Source organism: Odontesthes bonariensis, chromosome 18, assembly GCF_027942865.1.
Source record: "Odontesthes bonariensis isolate fOdoBon6 chromosome 18, fOdoBon6.hap1, whole genome shotgun sequence".
Lineage (NCBI taxonomy): Eukaryota > Metazoa > Chordata > Actinopteri > Atheriniformes > Atherinopsidae > Odontesthes > Odontesthes bonariensis.
The window spans coordinates 11,397,297-11,417,983 of NC_134523.1; the positions used below are offsets into that span (position 1 = coordinate 11,397,297).

General features: G+C 40.3%; 1 protein-coding gene across 4 annotated transcripts in view; it reads left to right on the forward strand.

Annotated features, from left to right (window-relative positions):
- Positions 1 to 20,687, forward strand: part of elmo1 (engulfment and cell motility 1 (ced-12 homolog, C. elegans)) — a 104,482-nt gene that overhangs the window by 45,777 nt on the left and 38,018 nt on the right. For 3 of the 4 annotated variants that reach the window (XM_075450194.1, XM_075450192.1, XM_075450193.1), the window contains 10 exons: positions 4,362 to 4,397; positions 6,071 to 6,170; positions 6,614 to 6,765; positions 6,905 to 6,983; positions 7,975 to 8,016; positions 8,336 to 8,386; positions 8,714 to 8,836; positions 10,107 to 10,235; positions 11,341 to 11,445; positions 12,535 to 12,643. In XM_075450194.1, the coding sequence (XP_075306309.1) occupies positions 4,362 to 4,397; positions 6,071 to 6,170; positions 6,614 to 6,765; positions 6,905 to 6,983; positions 7,975 to 8,016; positions 8,336 to 8,386; positions 8,714 to 8,836; positions 10,107 to 10,235; positions 11,341 to 11,445; positions 12,535 to 12,643 (926 nt within the window). The remainder of the gene's footprint in view (positions 1 to 4,361; positions 4,398 to 6,070; positions 6,171 to 6,613; positions 6,766 to 6,904; positions 6,984 to 7,974; positions 8,017 to 8,335; positions 8,387 to 8,713; positions 8,837 to 10,106; positions 10,236 to 11,340; positions 11,446 to 12,534; positions 12,644 to 20,687) is intronic. The other variant, XM_075450195.1, reaches the window with a different exon arrangement.

Below are 20,687 nucleotides of genomic sequence, written 5' to 3' on the forward strand. Positions count from 1 at the left end.
CAAATCAAAGCTTACCACCAATTTAATATCTTTTATTTGTGACCGTATTGCCTCTCAATATTCGTTTTCACATGGCCCAACCTGACAGTGATTTGGAACAGCATTATATCCAAGTCATATTTATTTGATTCATTTACGTTCATCCCAGTATTCAGGTAGCATCATACGCAGATCTCTTCTCAGAGGGAATGAAAAAGTGTTTGGAATTGCACTGTGCAGTCTGATCGGTTAAGGTCGAAACATCCTACTCGCTCATTAACGCTCCTCAGATGATTGGGGTTAAGCTCCATTTGTTTTGTTTTTTAAATTCTGGTTTCTTGTGACGTGGCAGTCCCACTGTAGAAGCTTTATGTGGAAATGATTCTGTTTCAGTACACTGGGGGTTTCATGTTGTGTGTGACACAACCTGTCTTCATCAGTGGAGCAGAGGTGGAGAAGGTGAACAGTTTTATGTTCCTGGAAACTGACCCCACTGAGAACATGTCATGATGATCGCACAGCAGATATGAAACCTTAGGAATGACTGTAGATTGTAAAGAAACTTTGGAAGGCTATACTCCCCTTTTATCTTCTGAAATACTTCTAAAGAGGAGCTATAAATATAATCTTAACTGGAATCATCATAAACTGGTCTGGGATGTGCAAAGCCCAAGTCAGGAAGACTCCGCAGCAGGTGATTAAATATCTATACCCATCTACCAAGGATCAGTGAGATCTGTGAGGTTATTAAAGAAAGCCACAACCTGTTCGCTTTGCTGCTAATGTGGGAATTAATGAGCAATAATTAGTTTCTGACTGAAAAATTAAGTCTTTGTTGTTGTTGTTGTTTGGAGTATAAATGATACAACGTCTATACAGTCTCTCCATAATCAAATCAGGCTTGAATAACTAATTTAATTTCCCAAGTCATTAGTTTTACTTTTTTACACTCAACTTGTGACTGGTAGTTAGTGATAATTTCTGACCACGATAAAAGGGGCCACTGCCCTGCCGCAGCTTTCATACCCTAATTATGGTGTAGAGAGATTAAATTCTTAGTTGTTAATATGTTTTGAGGTCCGACCAGGAGAAGAGACTTGTTTAATGTTGCATTTCCTTGTAAAGAATTCTAGCATTAAGACTAAAATGATGCAAATTCTGAGAAGATTAGTTCAAATGTATTATGCAGCATAGCTTGCAGAGGTTTTGTGGACAGTTCACATAACTAGACTGTCACCCCTAACACTCTCTGAAGGGGTCATCCAAGATGAGGTATGGAGAAGATGTGGAGACACTGGCTTGCAAATTAACCTCCAGCTAATCTTTGTTGATCATTTTGTGTGATATTACACCGAAAAACGAGAGGAGAGTACTGCATCGGCTTTTGACTGTTCAGCAGATCAGATTAATCACTGTGTGAATGTGTTAAGGGGGGCTGAGACACCTGGAGACTGTCTCATCTGAAGGTTAAAGGTAGGACTTTTTAGCTGGGGTAAAATTTCCGTGTGTGTGTGTGTGTGCTTCATCAGTATACTGTATGCACATATAGAGGTAAACCAAGAGGAGAACTGCAGTACAAGTGCATTTATAGACACACACACACACACACACAAGCTGATATACGGTGCAAAACTGGCAGCTGCCAGCTGTGCTGGAGTTGCTTTTCTAAATCATTTATTTTTTATTTCGCACATTTCTTATTTTCCCCACAAAGAGAAAAGTTAGAACGAAGAATATTTTTGCTCACATAAGAAATTTGCACCACACTGTGTAAATATACGTTCACACAATGTCAAATGTGCCCTTAGCAGTGAAAATGTCGGATCCACACACTGATTTGTGCTTTTTAAGCAGCGAGCTGAACGAAACTGTTATTTGTTCTGAATTCTCAACATGAAGAGTGGAGCTGGTAGGTTTTTAATGTCAGGTCTTCGTTTGTTCTGTAGCCACGTAAAGGTTCAAACTCCGGTCAGATATTTAACGTCTCCAGCGGAGACAACATAACAGTCTTCTATTTCAGGGAATTAGCCTCTGGCACCTTTGATATCACACTCGCCTCTTTTTGACGTAAAATCATTGAGGGCTCTTCTCCTTTTTGAAAAGCGTGTTCAAATTATTAAATATTTGACCCTGTTTAATTTTACTTCAGTGAGCTGTTACAGCAGCACTGATCATAACTCCACTCTGCTTTTGGCTCTTTGATTAAATATGTCTTTATGTAAATTACCATCACATTGGTTGTTCAGCTCAGTTTGAGAAGGGTGTGTGTGTGTGTATGTGTGAGTGTGGTTCTGCAGCATTTTCATCTCAACAAAATGAGCTTGTGAAAAACAGACATGCAGATAGGTATCAGACACACGAACGCACACATTCATTAGTGCTCCTGTCAGCCAACTTGGTGAACTGTAATTATTCAAGAGGCACAGTGCTCGAGACTCCGGAGGGCAGAGCTGTTCTGTAATCTAATGCTTCTGCCAAAGAGGTTGTGCCTTATTCATGTGGAAATGAGTTGGATGTGTGCTGCTGTGCATGTGAGCTCCATCTGTAAGAGGCAGATATCACCCTCTACTGATCAAACATGGAACTACTGCCTTCCTCTTTTTATCAGGCTTTTCAGCATTTAAAACATCATTTAAACAGGTGAAAATATTCTTGTGTTGATATGAGGAGTTTGTGGCTTAGGATCAGGTGGTCTTCCAATAATGTCCAATAGCAACGGAAGATTGCCAATATGTTCTAAAAACAGAGCAAGGGCATAACATTTGGGGTAATGGGTCTTCTGACTGCCCACATTGGTCACATGGTGAATTTTTCTTTTCTTTTTTTTATTAAAGGTTATTGGTGTGCTGCTTTAAACTGCAGAGGCCTGTGTTTAGCACAGATTTAAGCAGAACTAATCCTTACTTTGCTAGTTACTTACTTACATGCTAGTAGTCCAGAGTATGCGGTGCAACTCCAACCACTTTATCAAAAGGGAGGATTTCTTTGGAACGTGATGGGAATAAGAATTCAAATGATGGCTTAAAAGAGTGGGTTCTCCTAGTTTTTTTTTTTTAGTTTTTTATCTTATTTTATTACTTACTTGGTTTATCCATTCCTATAAATTTGGTCCTATTTGTCAAGATTTAAATTGATGTCAGTCCAATTTAACCTTGATGTCATTGTGGTTTTCGTTAATGGTGCTTTACCTGAAGAATAGCATTTTGTTTTCCTGCCCTGCTTCTTCTTGGCATCAGTCCAGTTTCCTTCACAGATCTACAAAACACAACTTAAGCATCACTGTTTAAATAAGATAAAACCCATATTTTATAACCACAGCGTCATCAGAGTGCCATTTAAGCAACTTAAACACAACCTCTGTGCAATGACTCCAGCTATATTAACATGAGCTCCCACGGAGAATGTTAGAAGTGACAAAATGTCTTGAACTTTTATTCCACACAGTCTACAGCGTCCAATAAACTATGGCTATAACTTGATTTCTATTCCCATAAATGTATTAAGATCAGATTTAATTTGTCATGCATACACACGAAATTTGTCCTCCACTTTTAACCCAGGTTGGCACCTGTTGACACACACACGCACATGCACAGGATCACACACTCATAGAGACAGATGCCAACCTGGAGCGGTGGGCAGCCATTCACAGCGCCCGGGGAGCATGGGGGTACAGTGCCTTGCTCAAGGGCACCTCGGCCGCGACAAGGAGGTAGACGGACATCCCTCCAGCTGTCAGTTCCACCAATTTTTTGAGTGGTAAGAGCTGGAATCGAACCTGCCAACCTTCCCGTTATTAGACAGCCGACTCTAACCACTGAGCCATGGCAGCCCTATACTAGGACAAGGACAATGGTCCAGTCCTAAAACTAGCATAATGCTACACTAGCCGTTTAGATGACTGTACTTTGTTGTTTGTTTTATTTTGCATGTGGCTGCAGCTCTTTGCTGTACAGTATGACATGCTGCAGTAAATGTAGTGCGCGCTACAAGCAGGTAAAATGTACGCAGGGATTTTGTTCGCTTTTCTTGTTTAGATTCGAGATGTTCTGCTCAGCGACATGGTTGAAATGTGCAAACTTGATTTTTATTGTCCTCTCTACTTAAGCTTGCCGTGTGAACAGAAAGTGTGCAGACGGCTGCCTTTTCAGCCGTCTCTGCTTTCCATGCTTCCTGGGTCTGAACGGGTTTACTGGTCAGAAGTGTTTACTTTGAGTGTGCATTAAAAAATGAAATAAGAAGATCTAAGTTGAATAGAATATGGTTGTATTTGAATTTGTACAAAAAGAATATTTTCACCTGATGCTCTATGCTGGCTGAGTCTTTAAGTTTTTGTTGTGTGTTTCCCACCTTTGACACCAAAGTTTCTCAAATCTTTGCAGGCGCTATCAGAAACTACAGAAGATTATGAAGCCCTGGTAAGCCCCTCCCTTTCCCACTGCCCCCCCCCCCCCCCCTACTCCCAACGGGTAACGTCATCGGCTCTTTGCTCTTTCTAACCTGCTGGTCGAGTCTGCATGATAAAGACTCTGGCCACGGTGCCTTATGGGAATTTTTTAACACAGCCATTTACAAGCTTCCATTCTGAAATCCGTGTTGCACTTTACTTTCTTGCATGCGGTTTTGGGCAACAGATTTAAACAACAACAACAACAAAAAATTCTTCTCTCCAATTTTACACAACAACCTGGAAAAAGGCCAAGATTTAATTCTAAGATTATACAGCTGTGAAGAATTAATTAAAACAGTCAAATTGCTTCTTTTGTAATAAAGGTTTGGCTCACCTACACTATAATTTCTAGTAAATATCAGCGCTAGTACTGAATTAAATCTTGGTGTTCTTTACAAAATGGTATTCAGAATGAGGGGTGGTTGTGTTTGTGCTCGCTATGAGCCTGTCATTACTTTTGACTTTTACCTTGTCAGCCAATAGCTTTTTACCACAAATGGATCATCACCCATCCTTCAGCAAGATTTTCTTCCTTTGATCTACCTTGAATAATCTGCACTCTAGTTTCAGTATTCAGTGACTTAAAGTTGCACTTTGTAGTTTGTCTAAATGCCCAGTACCACGTTCGAAATTCTCTTTGTTCTTCAGCTGTGGGTTACTAATGTCCACGTGACTCTTCACTAATCATTTACCATGCAGCAATACTGACTCATAATATTATGTTTCATTGCTTATATAGCAACATCTTTGCCCGAAAAGGCTTTTTTTAAATCATCTAATTTTTCTTTTCTAATCTGATGCCAAACACCAGGTTTATCAACCCTGCAGATACAATCTGACATCTTATAAAACACATCCATCCTTTTTCCCCCCTCAGACATTTTTCAATATACAGTATTTGTGTCCTAAACATTTATTGTGCTTTATTACAGCATGGTAAGTTTGCACATTTTCACATTTTAATGTTAAGGAAGCGCACAGATGATTGTATGCAGGACAATTTCTGCAATTCCATCTGTAAGCATTAGAGGTCAGCATTGTAAAATCTAAGATCAAACCATAAAACAACCAAAATCTGAAACTTTTCATAACAGTTGCCGATAGCAGAAGTAACCTCAATTTCTTCCTTACTATGAGTAATGAGCAGGCAAAAGCTGATCCCTGGATATATCATCAAGTTCTCCAGCAGTACCACGCAAAGCTGCTGTTTAATGTGTTCCTTGCTTTGGCCTCCTGTGACTATAGCCGAATGATTTATTTCTCCTGATATTTGTGTAACTGCATGACTTCGCCTTTATATTATAGCTTTCTGGTCCTGACTGAACGCCGCCCGGCTCCTGCTGTCCCTCCGACGGTCTCTGCTGTTTGCTGACAGCCATTCTGTCTGTGTTGCATCTCAAACCTCTTCACCATTTTCTCCTCTTTCCTTGCCTCTGTCTTTCTCTGTCTTTCTGCAGCAAGCCATGTTGCAGCATTGAACTTATGTTCATCTGCACCCCCTGCTCTCCGCCACCTCTCTCTGTCTCTGCCGACCGCTCATTCCTTTCTGTGTATCAAGCCATCTGGGCTTTGCAGCTACACACTGCTCCAAGCCATCTGGTAGAGAGAAGTTTCCTTTGGTTTGTGTGTGTTGTCCTGTAGTTTTGGTGACCTGCTGTCCTTCACTCTGACGGCCTTTGTCGAGCTGATGGATCATGGGATCGTCTCCTGGGACACGTTCTCTGTGGCCTTCATCAAGAAGGTCAGCCAGGAAAATGTTGCATTAAGCAGGGCCAGGTTTTCAGAAGAGTTTGCACTCATATGCTATTTTCATACTGTACACTGGCCAGAAAACGTCTAATGCAACATTCGTCTAATGACTTTCACAGCCTTTCAAATATTTGAGGTATATTAGAATTTTTGATGCTTAGGTTCTCGATGCAGTCACAAAACCAATCATTTTGAAAATGGTCTTAGAGTAACAAAAGCTATTTCTTCTCGTATGAAGAAATCATACTAAAGTGGAGATAGTTCTAAAAGATAAACTGTGAGTTTCTGTATGTTATAAGGTATTAGATGAGTTATTTGTTAGGAGTCTTACTGAAGTATGTCATGTAAAATTCAATGCTAATTTTTCATTTTTGTTTCTATAGACCATTAAATCTCATTATTCATTGTATCACTTTGGCTCTTCCCTTTCTCCAGATTGCCAGCTATGTGAACAAGTCGGCCATGGACACTGCAGTGTTGCAGCGCTCCCTGGCCATCCTGGAGTCCATGGTGCTCAACAGTCAGGATCTTTACCACAAGGTGGCACAAGAGATCACCATTGGACAGCTCATCCCTCATCTTCAGGGGTAAGAGGATGAATCAGTATGTGTGAACCCTATTTGTCCTGAGTTGTTTGTGAAAGCACTGAAGTGATAATGCTTAATTTTTCAATTTCTTAGTGGGCTGTCTTTTTTTCTTTTCTTTTTCTTTCTTTTTTGATTGCAGGACTGATCAAGACATCCAAACTTACACTATTGCTGTCATCAATGCTCTGTTCCTCAAAGCTCCCGAGGAGAAGAGACAGGTGAGGCTGCATTGTGCACACGCAGCACATACGCACTTTACTGCTTATGCTGTTCACATCGCTCCATGTTCGTCAGCATTTATGGACTGTAACATGCTGTCTATGTTTGTGTATCAGTGTCTGTTTTGGTGTCAGAGAAAGCCCGGAGTCTGTAACACATCTGCAGTCCAGTGCAGCAATAAGATCTCGCTGTGAGGACGTGATAGAAGTGCATCTTTCGTGCTCTTATCTTTGTTTTCTTTTATGTCAAGCATTGCTTCATAGCCAATCACATGATTCCTTGCATCAGCACCACAGGGTATCCAGAGATGCGCGTTGGCATAAATAATGAATGATGCTAACCCACGGCCGTTATTTTGTGCGGTAGACAAAGTTAAAGCCATGCTCGGCAGAAATGTGCTTCGAAGCAAGCATACACAGATGAGCACGCTCTGATGTTGCAGGTCTTCTCTTGACATTTCAACAAGGTTTAATTAGATCAAATTTGTGTGCATGATTTTCAGTAGTTGTTAATGAGTTCATTTAAATGGTATCCGCTTGCCTTCTTTCGCATATGCACATCTATGGAAATCGGTTTTATATCTGCAGAGTAAACATTTCAGAATATAATGCTAACAGAAGTACCTTTTACAATGTGTAGCACATTTTAGAACATGTGAGGGTTTATGAAACTATTTCGGTTCTTGGTTTTTGGTGTGTGTGCATCTACAAGGACGAAGAATGTGTACTTTTTGTGTGTTTGCGTGTGCAAAAGGGACTCAACCATCAGTAAAGCTATAAATAATAATCCCCAAGTCTGTCACTGTTCTGCTGACTCTGCCACAAACCCCTCCTTCCCCAACACCATCACAAGCTTCACCACTGACATAAATTTCTTTTCTTTTTTTTACCTCCCCTTAGACTTTTCTCCCCCCCCCCACCACACTCACTCACTCATCCTTTCTATCTTTCTGTCTCTGACCTTGTCTCCTCACTGCACACGTCATGGTAGTTTGACGAGCACATTGTGGACATCCTAAATTGTCCCCTGACAGTAAGTGCACCCTTGATTAGCACACTTTGTAGTTTGCACTGTAGAAGACATCCGTTAGAGCATTTAGTATCCCTTTTTAAGTTTATTTATCAGAAGGCTTCCTTATTTTTATTTTTTTTGCAGCCTGTTGCTGCATACTTTGCAGTGACCATTTTTGTTAGTTTTTCCCGCTTCAATTTTTCATGATTGCATAGAGATTCTTAATAGTAATTTTGCCTCAAAATATTGTTCTCAACTTTATCCTTTTCACTCTCCCTCTCTCTCTCTCTGAATTCTGTCCTTTCTCTGTCACTCCCTCCTTTTCTGTACGACTCTACAGGAGATGGCCCACATTCTTGCCCAGAAGCAGCTGCGCTCCATCATTCTCACTGTAAGTTTAGCCACGTCTGTACTCTCTGCCTCCTTCTGTGTGTCTTTTTCTCTCTTTATCTGTGTTCACGATTCAACCTCTGCTCCAACTGTTATCAGTATGGAAAATGACTCATGATTATCAAATACTCAGTTTTTTTCTATTGACGTCTCTGCCTTTTGTGATATCTCTTGTCTCCCCAGCCTGTTCCTTCATACCGCTGCCTTTATTTCATCCCAAATGATTTTGTTCTCTTTTATTGTATCTCACCACCTTCCTACAAAATTCTTTGTTTGCCTTTTCTAAATCCATTTTCTTTCTCTTTCACTGGTCCTCCATATAATACAGAATGTGATTCGTAGCCCCATAGCCATCAACGATGAGATGGCACATCAGCTGTACGTGCTACAGGTGCTCACCTTCAACCTGCTGGAGGACCGCATGATGACCAAGATGGATCCTCAGGACCAGGTGTGGAATGATAGTTGCTGGACTGTTGAAAAAATTTGGCATCAACTGTTTATGCTGAATAAACATGTATGCATGTCCCTTTTCAAAGCATAGTTACAAAGGGCTTTACAGTAAAAGTAAAATCGAACATACAGTCCAAATACAAAATGATGAAAAAGCACAACATACAGTGTATGTAAGGTGTAAAACACAGAACAAATGTTATGTGCTGATGGAGAAGAGCACAGTACTGTACAAAAGGAAAATGAATAACACAGCAGAGGAAATACAAACACAAAATATCAACTTTGTTGTACATGTTCTAAGGAACCCAGAGCCAGACTCCCATAGAGCAATGAGTAATGTTGAAAATACACGTATTCCTTCATTTCTTCACAAACAGAATTGATGATATGTATCCTCTTATAGGATAAGATACTAATAGGATAAGTTATACTATTTACTTTTATAATTGTCAGGCAGTCTTCTGAGAAGAACTGAAAGTTCTTACTGAGGAACAGACCGCAGATAGTAAAAGTTTAGAGCTGCAGTTTTGATAAATAATTCTCAGGCTCGGGACTGTTTTCAGTGGTGGAGTGATGCACCTCTCGCACTTTAGTGAGCTTATCGGGCAGAAGGAATGTATACTGTGTGTTGGATTGACTCAGAGTACATTATGGTGCCTGTATTTATTGTGACATTATGTTTTCATTGGTTTGTTAAAATCCGGGGAGTTTTATAGCACACGGACATAACGGTCTTTGGCTGCAACAACAATACTTGCAAGGATCACTTTATTGCTGGCTTTGGTCTTTTCATTGCACTTTGATTACTTGGAAAATAATGTAGAGTGCCAGCAAACTTGTCTCTTTAAATTAGATGTTAACTAGGGGGGAATCGTAAACAATTATAACCGACCTCTCTTACCTAATATACACTGCAAGAGTACCAAGAATGTTCCAAGAAAAAGAGGAGAAATATATCACAGAGGGCTCCCTCAACACGTCAGCTTAGGGTTTTTTTTTTGTTGTTGTTTTTTTTTTTTTACAGCTGCTTGTAAGCTAATATTCTTATGATCATTATTATTATTATTGTTATTATAGGTTTGGCCTGGTAATAAAAAACAGTGCAGAGAATTGGCTGTTGACTACCTCGCCTTGGGCTCTGCAGAAGCCCAGACAGCTGAGTTGAAACCAAAGCATTTCTTAGATTTAGATTATAAAATGGTGAAGGGGACAAAAGGCATCAGGATTTATGAGCCACACTTTAATATTCTTCTCTGCATGTGTAGGCTCAGAGAGACATCATCTTCGAGCTGCGAAGAATTGCCTTTGATGTGGAGAGCGAGCCCAACAACAGCGGCAGCATCGAGAAACGCAAGTCCATGTACACTCGCGACTACAAAAAACTTGGCTTCATTGTAAGTTGTGCCTGTGTTTCATAAAGCTACTCGTTCTTTCTGCTTAAAATTGCCACCACTAGATACCACACCAGTATTGTCAAGTAAATGATTACATGTAGGCTGTTTCCCAGTGGCTGTATGTTAACTCTTGACTTTTTTTTTTTTTTTAAATCACATTCTTTTTTTTTATGCCTAAATTACTTCTCTCTTATCGTCTTGCCTCCACGTGTTTAAATTTAAATCTGTTAATGTGCCATATGTGTTGTGTCCTGTGTTTTAACTGTACTTTAAGTATCTGAACTAAACCCGCTGCAGGTTAGTGTAAACCTACAGCTCTTTAAGGGCTATCCTCACCCACACTCCCTCTGTTGTGTGCTCAGCAAAGAAAAGCCCAATTGGACTGTCTTGTCTCCAAAAGCACAACCTAAGAGCCTCTGTCTGTTTTTTGTGCTTAACAGCTTACACACACACACACACACACACACACACACTAGCCAGAAATCTTTAAATAGGATTTATTACAACATAGATAATTTCTTTGCCTTCTGCTTCTTTTATTGTTATTACAAAATGCTGGGAAATAGTCCACAAGTTCATATGAAAGTGAGGGTATTCTTTAAGATATTTTTCAGTTTTAGGGCTACAACTCTGCCTTCTGTCAGGCAGATTTACAAAACTTTTGAGCTGGATCTCAAATTCTTCTATTCTTCTTTCAACCCTCACTTCTTTTTGCTCCTCTCCTCGCCTCCCTTCACTCCAGTAACCCAAGTCACCTTTTTGAACTTGATATGCCTCATACTGATTTCTGTAGTATCAACCACGATTCAAATTAGTTTTCAGTGTTATCTGAGAGGAATAAAGTATCACAGCACAAGCAGTGTTTTATTCTTCATTTCTAATGAAGTATCTGGATTTTATGAGAGGTAGCTGAATGAAAGCTAGGGAATGATTTGTTATCCCAACGTTTACTGATACAGTTCTCATGCTTCCAGTGGCTGAAAACTGCTTAAACTATCCATGTGACTGTGAGCTGCTTTTATATTCAGTTGACTATCGAGGTTTAAAGAGGTGGATTTGGTATTATGTGTCTCACATGTCTCACCTGCTCCGCTGTTTCTCTCAGAACCATGTCAATCCAGCTGTGGATTTCACCCAGATTCCTCCAGGCATGCTGGCTTTGGATAACATGCTCTACTTTGCCAGACATCACCAGGATGCCTACATCAGGGTGAGCACACATACACTACAAGGGTATCTCAGTGATGTTGTATATCTCCTAGTAGCCTCAACTTCCTACCAGACCTTCTCCATTTGGCTCTGTGGCTCTTTTGTAGTTTTTGGCTCATTCTTTTCTTTTTTTCTTTCTTGCAGCTAAACTGTATTTCATGAAGCTGCTCAGCCCAGATAACAGAGCACAGATAACAGAGGCTGTTGAATTCCTTTGACATCAGGCCCAAACCAATGCTTTTGTGTGATTTATTTTTTTTATTTATTTATTTTTTATTTATTTATTTTACATCAATCTGAACAAGATTTTAGAATCCAATCCAGCAATCTGTAACTGTATAGATTGCCTATAACCTCATGGTATACACTGGCTTTGGCGAATTTAATTTAAAAGCATAAACGTTGTCACCTATTACCCACATCTGTAAGTTTGTGTGCAACTTCCTATATGTTGATGTTTGCCTCCTTTTCCTAACACAAAAGTTAGAAAAGACGTGTCTTAATTATGCCAGCTACCCCCCTTTATCTATTGACTCGACGGAGAAGGCACAGCATGCAACGTTTTCTAAATTAAACTATCAGTTAGATTGTTTGAGACCTTTGTGGTGTGTCCTCATAAATAGAGGGATGTTTCTTTTTTTCTTTTAAATTTCTTTTAGTTGTTTTTGGCTCCCAAACAGATAGTTTGAAGGGGTCAGCTGAGGTCACAGCAACTGTTAGTTTTCCATTATGAGTAAAGTGTTTGTGGGAAAATTTCTCTGCATGACAAGCAGTGTAACACCGTAAATAAATACATTCGGTCTATATTTAACCACAAAGCACTCTGCAAGTGCAGAGGTGTGCCATAGTCGTAAAATACTTAATTTTGGTGTACGAGCAATGAATATTTTATTAGTGGCACCTGTAAAGAGGTGCGATAGGTTAGCCAATGAATGAAGCGTGAGTTATTTGTGCTGACGTGTTGGAAGCAGAAAAATTGGGCATCCATAAGGATCTATGACCTAGACAACAACGTTAGAATATCTTCAAAATGTGAAGGCTCTGTGAGTGACTTTTCTTGTCTAGCTTATTTCAACATGTGTCTTTCTAGATTGTTCTGGAGAATAGCAGCAGAGAAGACAAGCACGAGTGCCCGTTTGGCCGCAGCAGCATCGAGCTGACCAAGATGCTCTGCGAGATTCTGAAAGTGGGGGAGCTTCGTAAGTCTTCGTCAGCAAACACACACACTGTACTCACTTGGTGTACTGTACACCTTCTCTTCTACTTGTCCACAATCCACAGAGCGAGTATATAGACTGAAGCAAAGAAGTGATCTGGGTCTGCTTTAGCTGCAGTGATGCATGTAGTTATGAGGAAAATACAAGCATCTAGATATACAGGCTAACAAGTACATCCAATCTCACCCTGTTAAGATGAAAGCAGCCATTATGCTCAGTAATTGTACTGCCGGGAGTTCATTATGCAGTGATGCACCTCGCCCCCACTGAGCCCCTTCTCAGCCTAATATACCGCCTTTGGGAGGCACACTGTGCAGAGAAAGAGACACTGTGCCTGCGTCCACTCCAAATTGATGTGCCCTTTTCATTTGTCTTTATTTGTTTAAATGGGCGAGTTGGTCTCAGTTCCGCTCCAGACTGACCCCTGCTGCTCCCTGTGGGGAGGAAGAAGGCATTTTTAGCTCAGTTTTAAGCTGATGTGCCCTTTTCCTTTGCTCATGTTCCCTTTTTTTAATTTTTTTTTTTATTCCAGGAGATTTAGACTTAACCGCATTGCAGAGTTGTTGTTTTTTTTTTTAACCCATTGAGGCCGGGAAAGCATTGCCGCATTTCTACCTTTAAAGCCGGGGGCGCTGTTGCGTTATTCTACCTTAAAGCGATACTCCGGAGTAGATTCAACCTGGGGTCATTTGAACCGTGATATCCAGCCAAGTAGCCCACCCGCAGTTTTTCCGATATTGGCTGAACATCAGCTGAGTTACTGAGTTATCCCGAATAGCTTCATACAAGGGTTAATGGATCCTGGCAGTATCTCCAAAATTACCACACTAAAATCACATGCCATGACACCAAACTTCTACAGTAGTACAAATATGGTCTTTACTGACAAAGCGATGCATTTGGAAGTTTGAAAATAGTCCAGGAGTTTATTATTATCAACACAAGCCTGATAGCTTTTCTGCTGCTAAAGCTGCGTCGACGTCACTTCTGGGAGCTGGGAGCTTCAAAGTAAGATGAGGGTTGATCTTCTACTGTAGACAACAAAGTATATGCTATAGTCTACATGAATTTTTATGTTGTAGAGTTGTGAATTTATTTTATCAATGGAGAAATTGAGCAGCATTGCTTTGTTGTCTACAGTAGTAGATCAACCCTCATCTTACTTTGAAGCTCCCAGCTCCCAGAAGTGACGTCGACGCAGCTTTAGCAGCAGAAAAGCTATCAGGCTTGTGTTGATAATAATAAACTCCTGGACTATTTTCAAACTTCCAAATGCATCGTTTTGTGAGTACAGACCATATTTGTACTACTGTAGAAGTTTGGTGTCATGGCATGTGATTTTTAGTGTGGTAATTTTGGAGATACTGCCAGGATCCATTAACCCTTGTACGAAGCTATTCGGGATAACTCAGTAACTCAGCTGATGTTCAGCCAATATCGGAAAAACTGCGGGTGGGCTACTTGGCTGGATATCACGGTTCAAATGGCCGGGAAAGCGTACACGTCTTTTTTTCATGTATAAGGTTGTTTTGCACCAATTATTGACCTCTGCGCCAATGAAATGCATTATAATAGACACGTGAGAGTGTCGTCATGTTCCTCGTGTCATTGTTTTGAAGTTAAGTTACATCGAGAAAAAAAAAAAAAAAAGTTAAGTTTCATCGAACAAGCATGGAGGACTTTCAGTGGGAAGACATTTCAGACGGGAGCGATTATGAGGAGTTTCTTGGCTTCGATGATGCTGAAGAACGTGCTGACCCAATTGATGGAGATTTATGGCAAGCACATACATTTGAGGATGATTTTGAAGGGTTTGAATGTGAGTGGAAGACTGACAATTACCACCGTAATCGACGGAGAGATTTCAACCGCACACCAGCGGTGAAAGTCGGTTTACCTGCAGATGCCACACCTTTGCAGGCATTTAATCATATTTTTACTGAGGAGCTTTAGGCGCATCTCGTTTCCGAGACGAATAGATACAGTGACCAGGTACTTCAGACTCCAGCTCGAGCAAAGATGGCAAGGTGGTCACACGTAACGTTTATTGGAATGTGTATGGGCTCCTTGTGCTGCCAGTATGAAGAGATTAGGCTACTGGCGATAAAATAAATAGATAAATAAATAATTTAAATATAAAATTAAATTTTATTTTATTTTATTACTGTTTTCTAATTGAAAATAGCGCTGTTCCTGCACTTGACTTTTTACATTTTCTATTTTCGTGAACATGTATGTAAATAAACTCAATTTCCAAAGAAAGCCACAGGTGTAAGCTCTCAAATACTTTTTTGAATTTTGTTTCCATCTGCTACAGAGGCTGAGAAATCAATCATTTAGTAGGCGTTGACACAATTGCTGAATTTCCAGAAAAACTTCAGGTTTTAGGGGGTCTTTCTGAAATCGCCCATAGGTTTTACAGGCATTCTTTTCCAGGCATCTTAGGCCTAAATGGGTTAACGTTTGACTAAAAATGGACTGAAGAACCTTACACTTTTTGGCCTAAAAAAAAAAAAAAAAAAGCGGCATCAAATTCTGTGAACACAAGATGGAATCATAAATGTACTGACATATGTGACCTGACCTGAAGGGACAGGCTGCATGATGGGAGGGATAAGTCACCTCCCCTGTGGAGTTTTTTGTTCTGTCTGTCATCTACCAGCAATTTAATTGTAATTCTCAGTGTGTGTTTGTTTATTTGAGTCTTTGCAGCAGGTCCCTGTGGTTTGTTTTAATTCAGCATGTCGCTCTAGTTTTTATCCAAATGCTCTATTGACCCCGTCTCTTAGCAGACTTTAATTGCTTCCCCGTCATCCCTCTTAGAAATATGGTTTTGATCTGATTCATTTAAAAAGTGGACCAGACTTTTCCTTTAATCTGGAAACATCTCAATCTCTAAGCTTTCCTTGGCACGTGGTTCTGAAATTATATCCAGGTCATTGTTCTGGATAAAACTTTTGTTTTAGAGACTTCCTTGTTCAGATTCAAGTGCATGCGTTTACAAAATGCACTCAAACCATATGAACAGGACATAGAACCAGACATACAAATTCTGCCTCAAAACTGGAAATGTAACTTTTTCTTTTTATCTGACAATGATGTTGACCCTGAAGTTGCCCCGTGGGACTGGATTCTGAAGCTGAATAACAATGCTGACCTTGACTTGTTTTGAGCCTCTCCATCCCCAGTGGCTGGCCAGTGTCCTCTTTACTGCATCTGTTTGCCTGGGAGACTGAACTTATCATGAATTTAATGATTCGGTTTGTATATATGCTTATTGGTAAATTAAAGGTACAGATATAAATAGGTAAGGTGAGCCCATAACCTGCAAAGAATCCCCTCCCTGGGATGATATACTGTGTGTGATATACTGTGTTTAATCACGACACATTCAGCTGGTTAAAGGAGAAGTTGTTTTGTTTTTTTTAAACCTGGACATCTACTCGCACGGATATACGCGGATCTAAATGCCGACTTTCACTTTCGGTGAGTAGATGAACGTATCTTAAGCCAGAAATAAGGTTCAGGTTTAAAAAAAAAAAAATGAACTTCTCCTTTAACACATGACAGGAGTCCTTTATTCACAAGTGGGTCATCCCAAAAAAAATAATGCACAGGGAATTATATAAAGCAAATCCCTTGCAGGGAATTACTGGGTGCAGGAGGAGAGATGAAAAATATCATAAGGTATTTATATTTACTGTGTCCCAAATCTTAATCTTCCCATCTATCTCTGTCACCGCTCCAATAAATATTGGTGCAGAATCTCACTCTCTGAGGTTTATATGCATTTTATCTATATGGGGGAAGCTGCTATGTCCCAGAGTTGTCATAAGCTCCATGGAATCTTCTCATGTAGAGAGTTAAGTGTGTTTTCATACACACCCCATTAGCCCTGCATCTATAAACAAACACTAATGAATGTATGAGTAGGATGAATGTAACATGAGCCAGGCAGGTGCTGAGGGAGTAGCAGTGGGGCATTAATGCTTCTATGTGTGTCTGTGTGTGTATATATGAATACAGTTTGTATGTAAGTGCTTGAGAGTGTTTTTCCTTGAGGGAGGAATGTCTCAGCTCTACACTGTCATTCAGAGAAACAATGAAACAACTGACGCTAATGAGGATGTTGGTGGTTGTGTCTGTCTCTCTTGTCATGTTTTTATCAGTTTAATAATGTCATCTTTACATCACAATACAGTGGGGCACTATTTCACCATTAACTTGAATCATAACCATGACGTTTCAAGCCACTTTGCTTGAGTGGGATCTTTCACACTGTGGGGACAACATTTTCTCTAGTTGCATTAGCAAGTGGCTATAAATGTTTTAGGCGACGACAATGTTGTAATCTGATGGATTGCTATGAAATCTGGTAAAGATTTTCGTGGTCTCCGGTTACTTCACGCTACTGAGTTTTGGCATCGTAATTTATAGCTGACCTATGTATCCACTGAAGATCAATTATGATAACTAATCTTGATCTTAAGAATTGACAATTGTCCAAAACTTTGATTCAAGAACGGGCTAATACTAAATGTCGATGTGTACTCACACTGAAGTAAGATGTTTCAAATGATGAACAATGTGTCTGTCAAACATCTACTATTTAATCTATTTTACATCTACTATACTAAAAAAAGAAAAAGTTTATTTAGGTCATCCTTTTTATTTGCATTACAACCTCAGTAAATGACTATCGGAGACCTCTTGGCACAATGAGTTCGACTGCTTTGTGGGCAGAGGGAATGAAGGAATAAGAAATCTTTCAGGACTTGGACAAAAACAACAAAGCTGCAATGAGAATTCGACCACTCTTGCAGTAGGGGTGTAGTGCTCGTTGTAATAAAAGTGACATTCCCAGAGGTTCCCAGCCATTTTTCCTGGGCTCACCCCCACTTTTATCTACAAAAAAGCTGCGCTCCCCTCTCTGCTGCAGACAGGCATGTATGTGCACATGCTTACAAAAAAGTAGTTTTCAAAATTGTATTGTCACCTCTTTCCATCTCTCTCGCTCTATATGTATGTATATACTAGATTATCAAGGTTCATAATTAAACAAGGAAGGAAATAATCACAAAAGAGAAATATAGTGTTGTCACAGGCTGCTCACTCTCACCCCCCCGTTATTGTATTTATCTACACAAATCACAGTTGGCATTACTGAATAAAAAATAATTCAGGGTCACTAAGAAAGATACAGCTACAAGGAAATTCGAGACGGAGTTATCATCTTTCATTTAGGATGGTCTAGTTTTTCCGATGCTTCTGTCCTTAGTATTTAGATCAGAGGTCTTCAACAGGGGGTCCGCGGAGGTACTGCAGGGGGGTCGCGAAATCTTTGGTAGATTAGAAGATTTTTTTTTTTTTTCCCCTTGTCCTGTCCAGCATTATGGCAGCAGAATTGTAATCTGAATACCGTTTATGCTAAACACATTTGCTATGCCAAGGGAAGCTTTATGAATGTAAAGCTCCCATTGATGCCCATCAACTCCTCATTTTTATTTATTTATTTTTGTTACAATATTTAACATGATGTGATAGTGTGATAGTGCCGAACCGGACCGGGGGACAGAGAGAGAGGGAGAGCGAAGAAGGGGAAAAAAAAAAGGAACAGAAACATGAAGAGACAAACATAAAAAACAATGAAAAATCAGACAACCAGCTGCTACACCTGTAAAAACAAAACTGAAGACAATTCACGGCTTTTGTGGGGAATCCAGCCTTAGAAGCACCAGGATTGATTAGACGATTTTTAACATTTCTTTTTTTTTTTTTTAAACAGTTTTTTCTCACAAATTGTGTGCAAACATGTGCCATCCACAGATGGTTTGAGGATTCATTGTCCCATCTACATGCATGTTTAAAGTTAAAATCTGTGGATTATTTGAATAGCTCAGTGTTGTATGCAAGATGTTTGTTTATAAATGGCAGTGGCACGGCCACCCTGTACCTTGCACATGTTTAAAATAAAAACATGAATATATTAACCTGTGTATTATTTGAATAGCTTAGTATTGAATGTACAATAACAGAGTAGCTATGTTTATACACGGCACTAGGCCCCGTTAAATATAAAACACAATTGTATGCCATATAAATAGTAGGGGGGGTCCCTGGCCTGAAAAACGTTGAAGACCCCTAATTTAGATGATTTGAACAGCTCTTATCATGGCTGCTGCTTAGATACTTCCAGGTTATTTAATTCAGTTAGGAACCTTCTTAAGCAAAAAAGACTTTCTGACTAGACCCAGTGACTCCGAGCCTCTTGTTGACACCTAAAGGCTGATTCTTACTCGGCGCAACCTCGCTCTTACTAGCTGGTCGCAAATGGCGCAAACGGTCACGTGACCCAAAATTCCGCCACGCCCCCCGTCGCAAGCTAGAAAATCCTCGCGCGTCGCAAGGTCGCGCACACAACTTTTTTTCTGACTTCGCGCGCGCTCAACCGGAAACAGCTGACCAAGAAAAAGAAAAAATAAACACTGCAGAGACCGCGGTGACCGAGAGGGTGCGCCTCTACAAACATCTGTACGACACGTCTATGAAGTTACACTGGGACAACGTTTGACAAAGTTCGTCTTGTTGCAAAGGACGAACATTCCACCTTCTCTTCTGTTTTTGCCGCAGCCGCTTAGCTCTGAGATACATATACAGTTCTACACCCAGAGTAAATTCATTCCGCATCAGATGTGCCAGCCTCTGCTGACGTGACACCACAGGTGGCATTGTGTATGCTTTCTTCGTATGCTTTTCAGCTTGTTTCCTCAACAGTGACGCCCGCTGGTCTGGAGAGAACTGCAAATGTGACGCATACTCGGCGCAAACTGCGCTTATGAGCTGAAGGAACTGTGAAGGGGCTGGCGCTTTCGATGACGTCATTAATGGTTCTCGAGCCAGAACAGTTGCGCGTTTGCGCCGAGTAAGAATCAGGCTTAAGACATCTAAGACTTCATTAGTGCAAAGGATAAAAATATCATGGTTGTCCTGAAGTGACAGCTTATGAAAAAAACAGACCAAAGACACTTAGTGCTTGAAAAAAGAGATGGCACTTTTCCTTTTATAAATGTCCCCTTTCAGTGTGACATCCCTTTGTGGATAATCGCAGAAGAAGCAGACCGCGGATTAATGTTGACAGTGGTGACGTCTCTGTGGCTCATTTGCTCTCTCCATCTGTGTGAAATGCTACTTTGGCTCTGGCACTCAGACAATCTCTTCTTGTTAACTCAAGAGAATGAAACACAGAGGGATTCTGGATTTGCTGGGACTGTTGAAGTTGCCTTTCTTTTCCTCTCCCTTCTTCACGCTCCCAGTCTAACTAAATTTTGAGCACTTTTCTCACTCTTGATCCTTGCTTTTGGGCATCCTCTTTTCTCCTCCTCAGTGGATCTGAAGAACATCTGTCCCTCTTAGACTCTTAATCCTTTCTCATGCTTTCATCGTCTGTGTTTCTCGTCCCTTTTTATGGCATGAATTTGATGAATATGCCATCATTGCACACAAATGTCGCATCTCACCATTTTATAACAGAGAATATAACAGAAAAGCTACTTGAGAATTTGTTTACTGCCCTTTTAGGTTGTAGGACTTTCCTCCATTCCGCTCCTCCATTTAACAAATTTACGATTTTCCCCTTTTGCTATTGTTTAAATATCTTTTAGCAGACTTGGTCTGGTGAAATGAGCTAAGCTTGTGTAGTTAAATTAACTGTCAGTGCTCCTAGACTCATAGCACTCATAATTCATAGCACTGTGCAGGTGTCACTCTCTTCCATTAAATCATACCTCTTCTTTCTCTCCCGCACATTTGCTGATGTCCTGCTTTAGATCCCTAAAAGATTAATTGTCCCACCGTGTTTCTGCTGGAACACGGGGAATCTGTGTCTGAGGCGCCAAGCCATGTCTTCTCCTTCTCCCGTGTTTAAGCCGGTCCATGGAATATTTATGAAGTTATTTAGAAAGGTCCAGGCACGGTGAGTAATGGCCCTGCTTGGTGATTCACTGTGTGTCGTCTCATTGCTGAGATG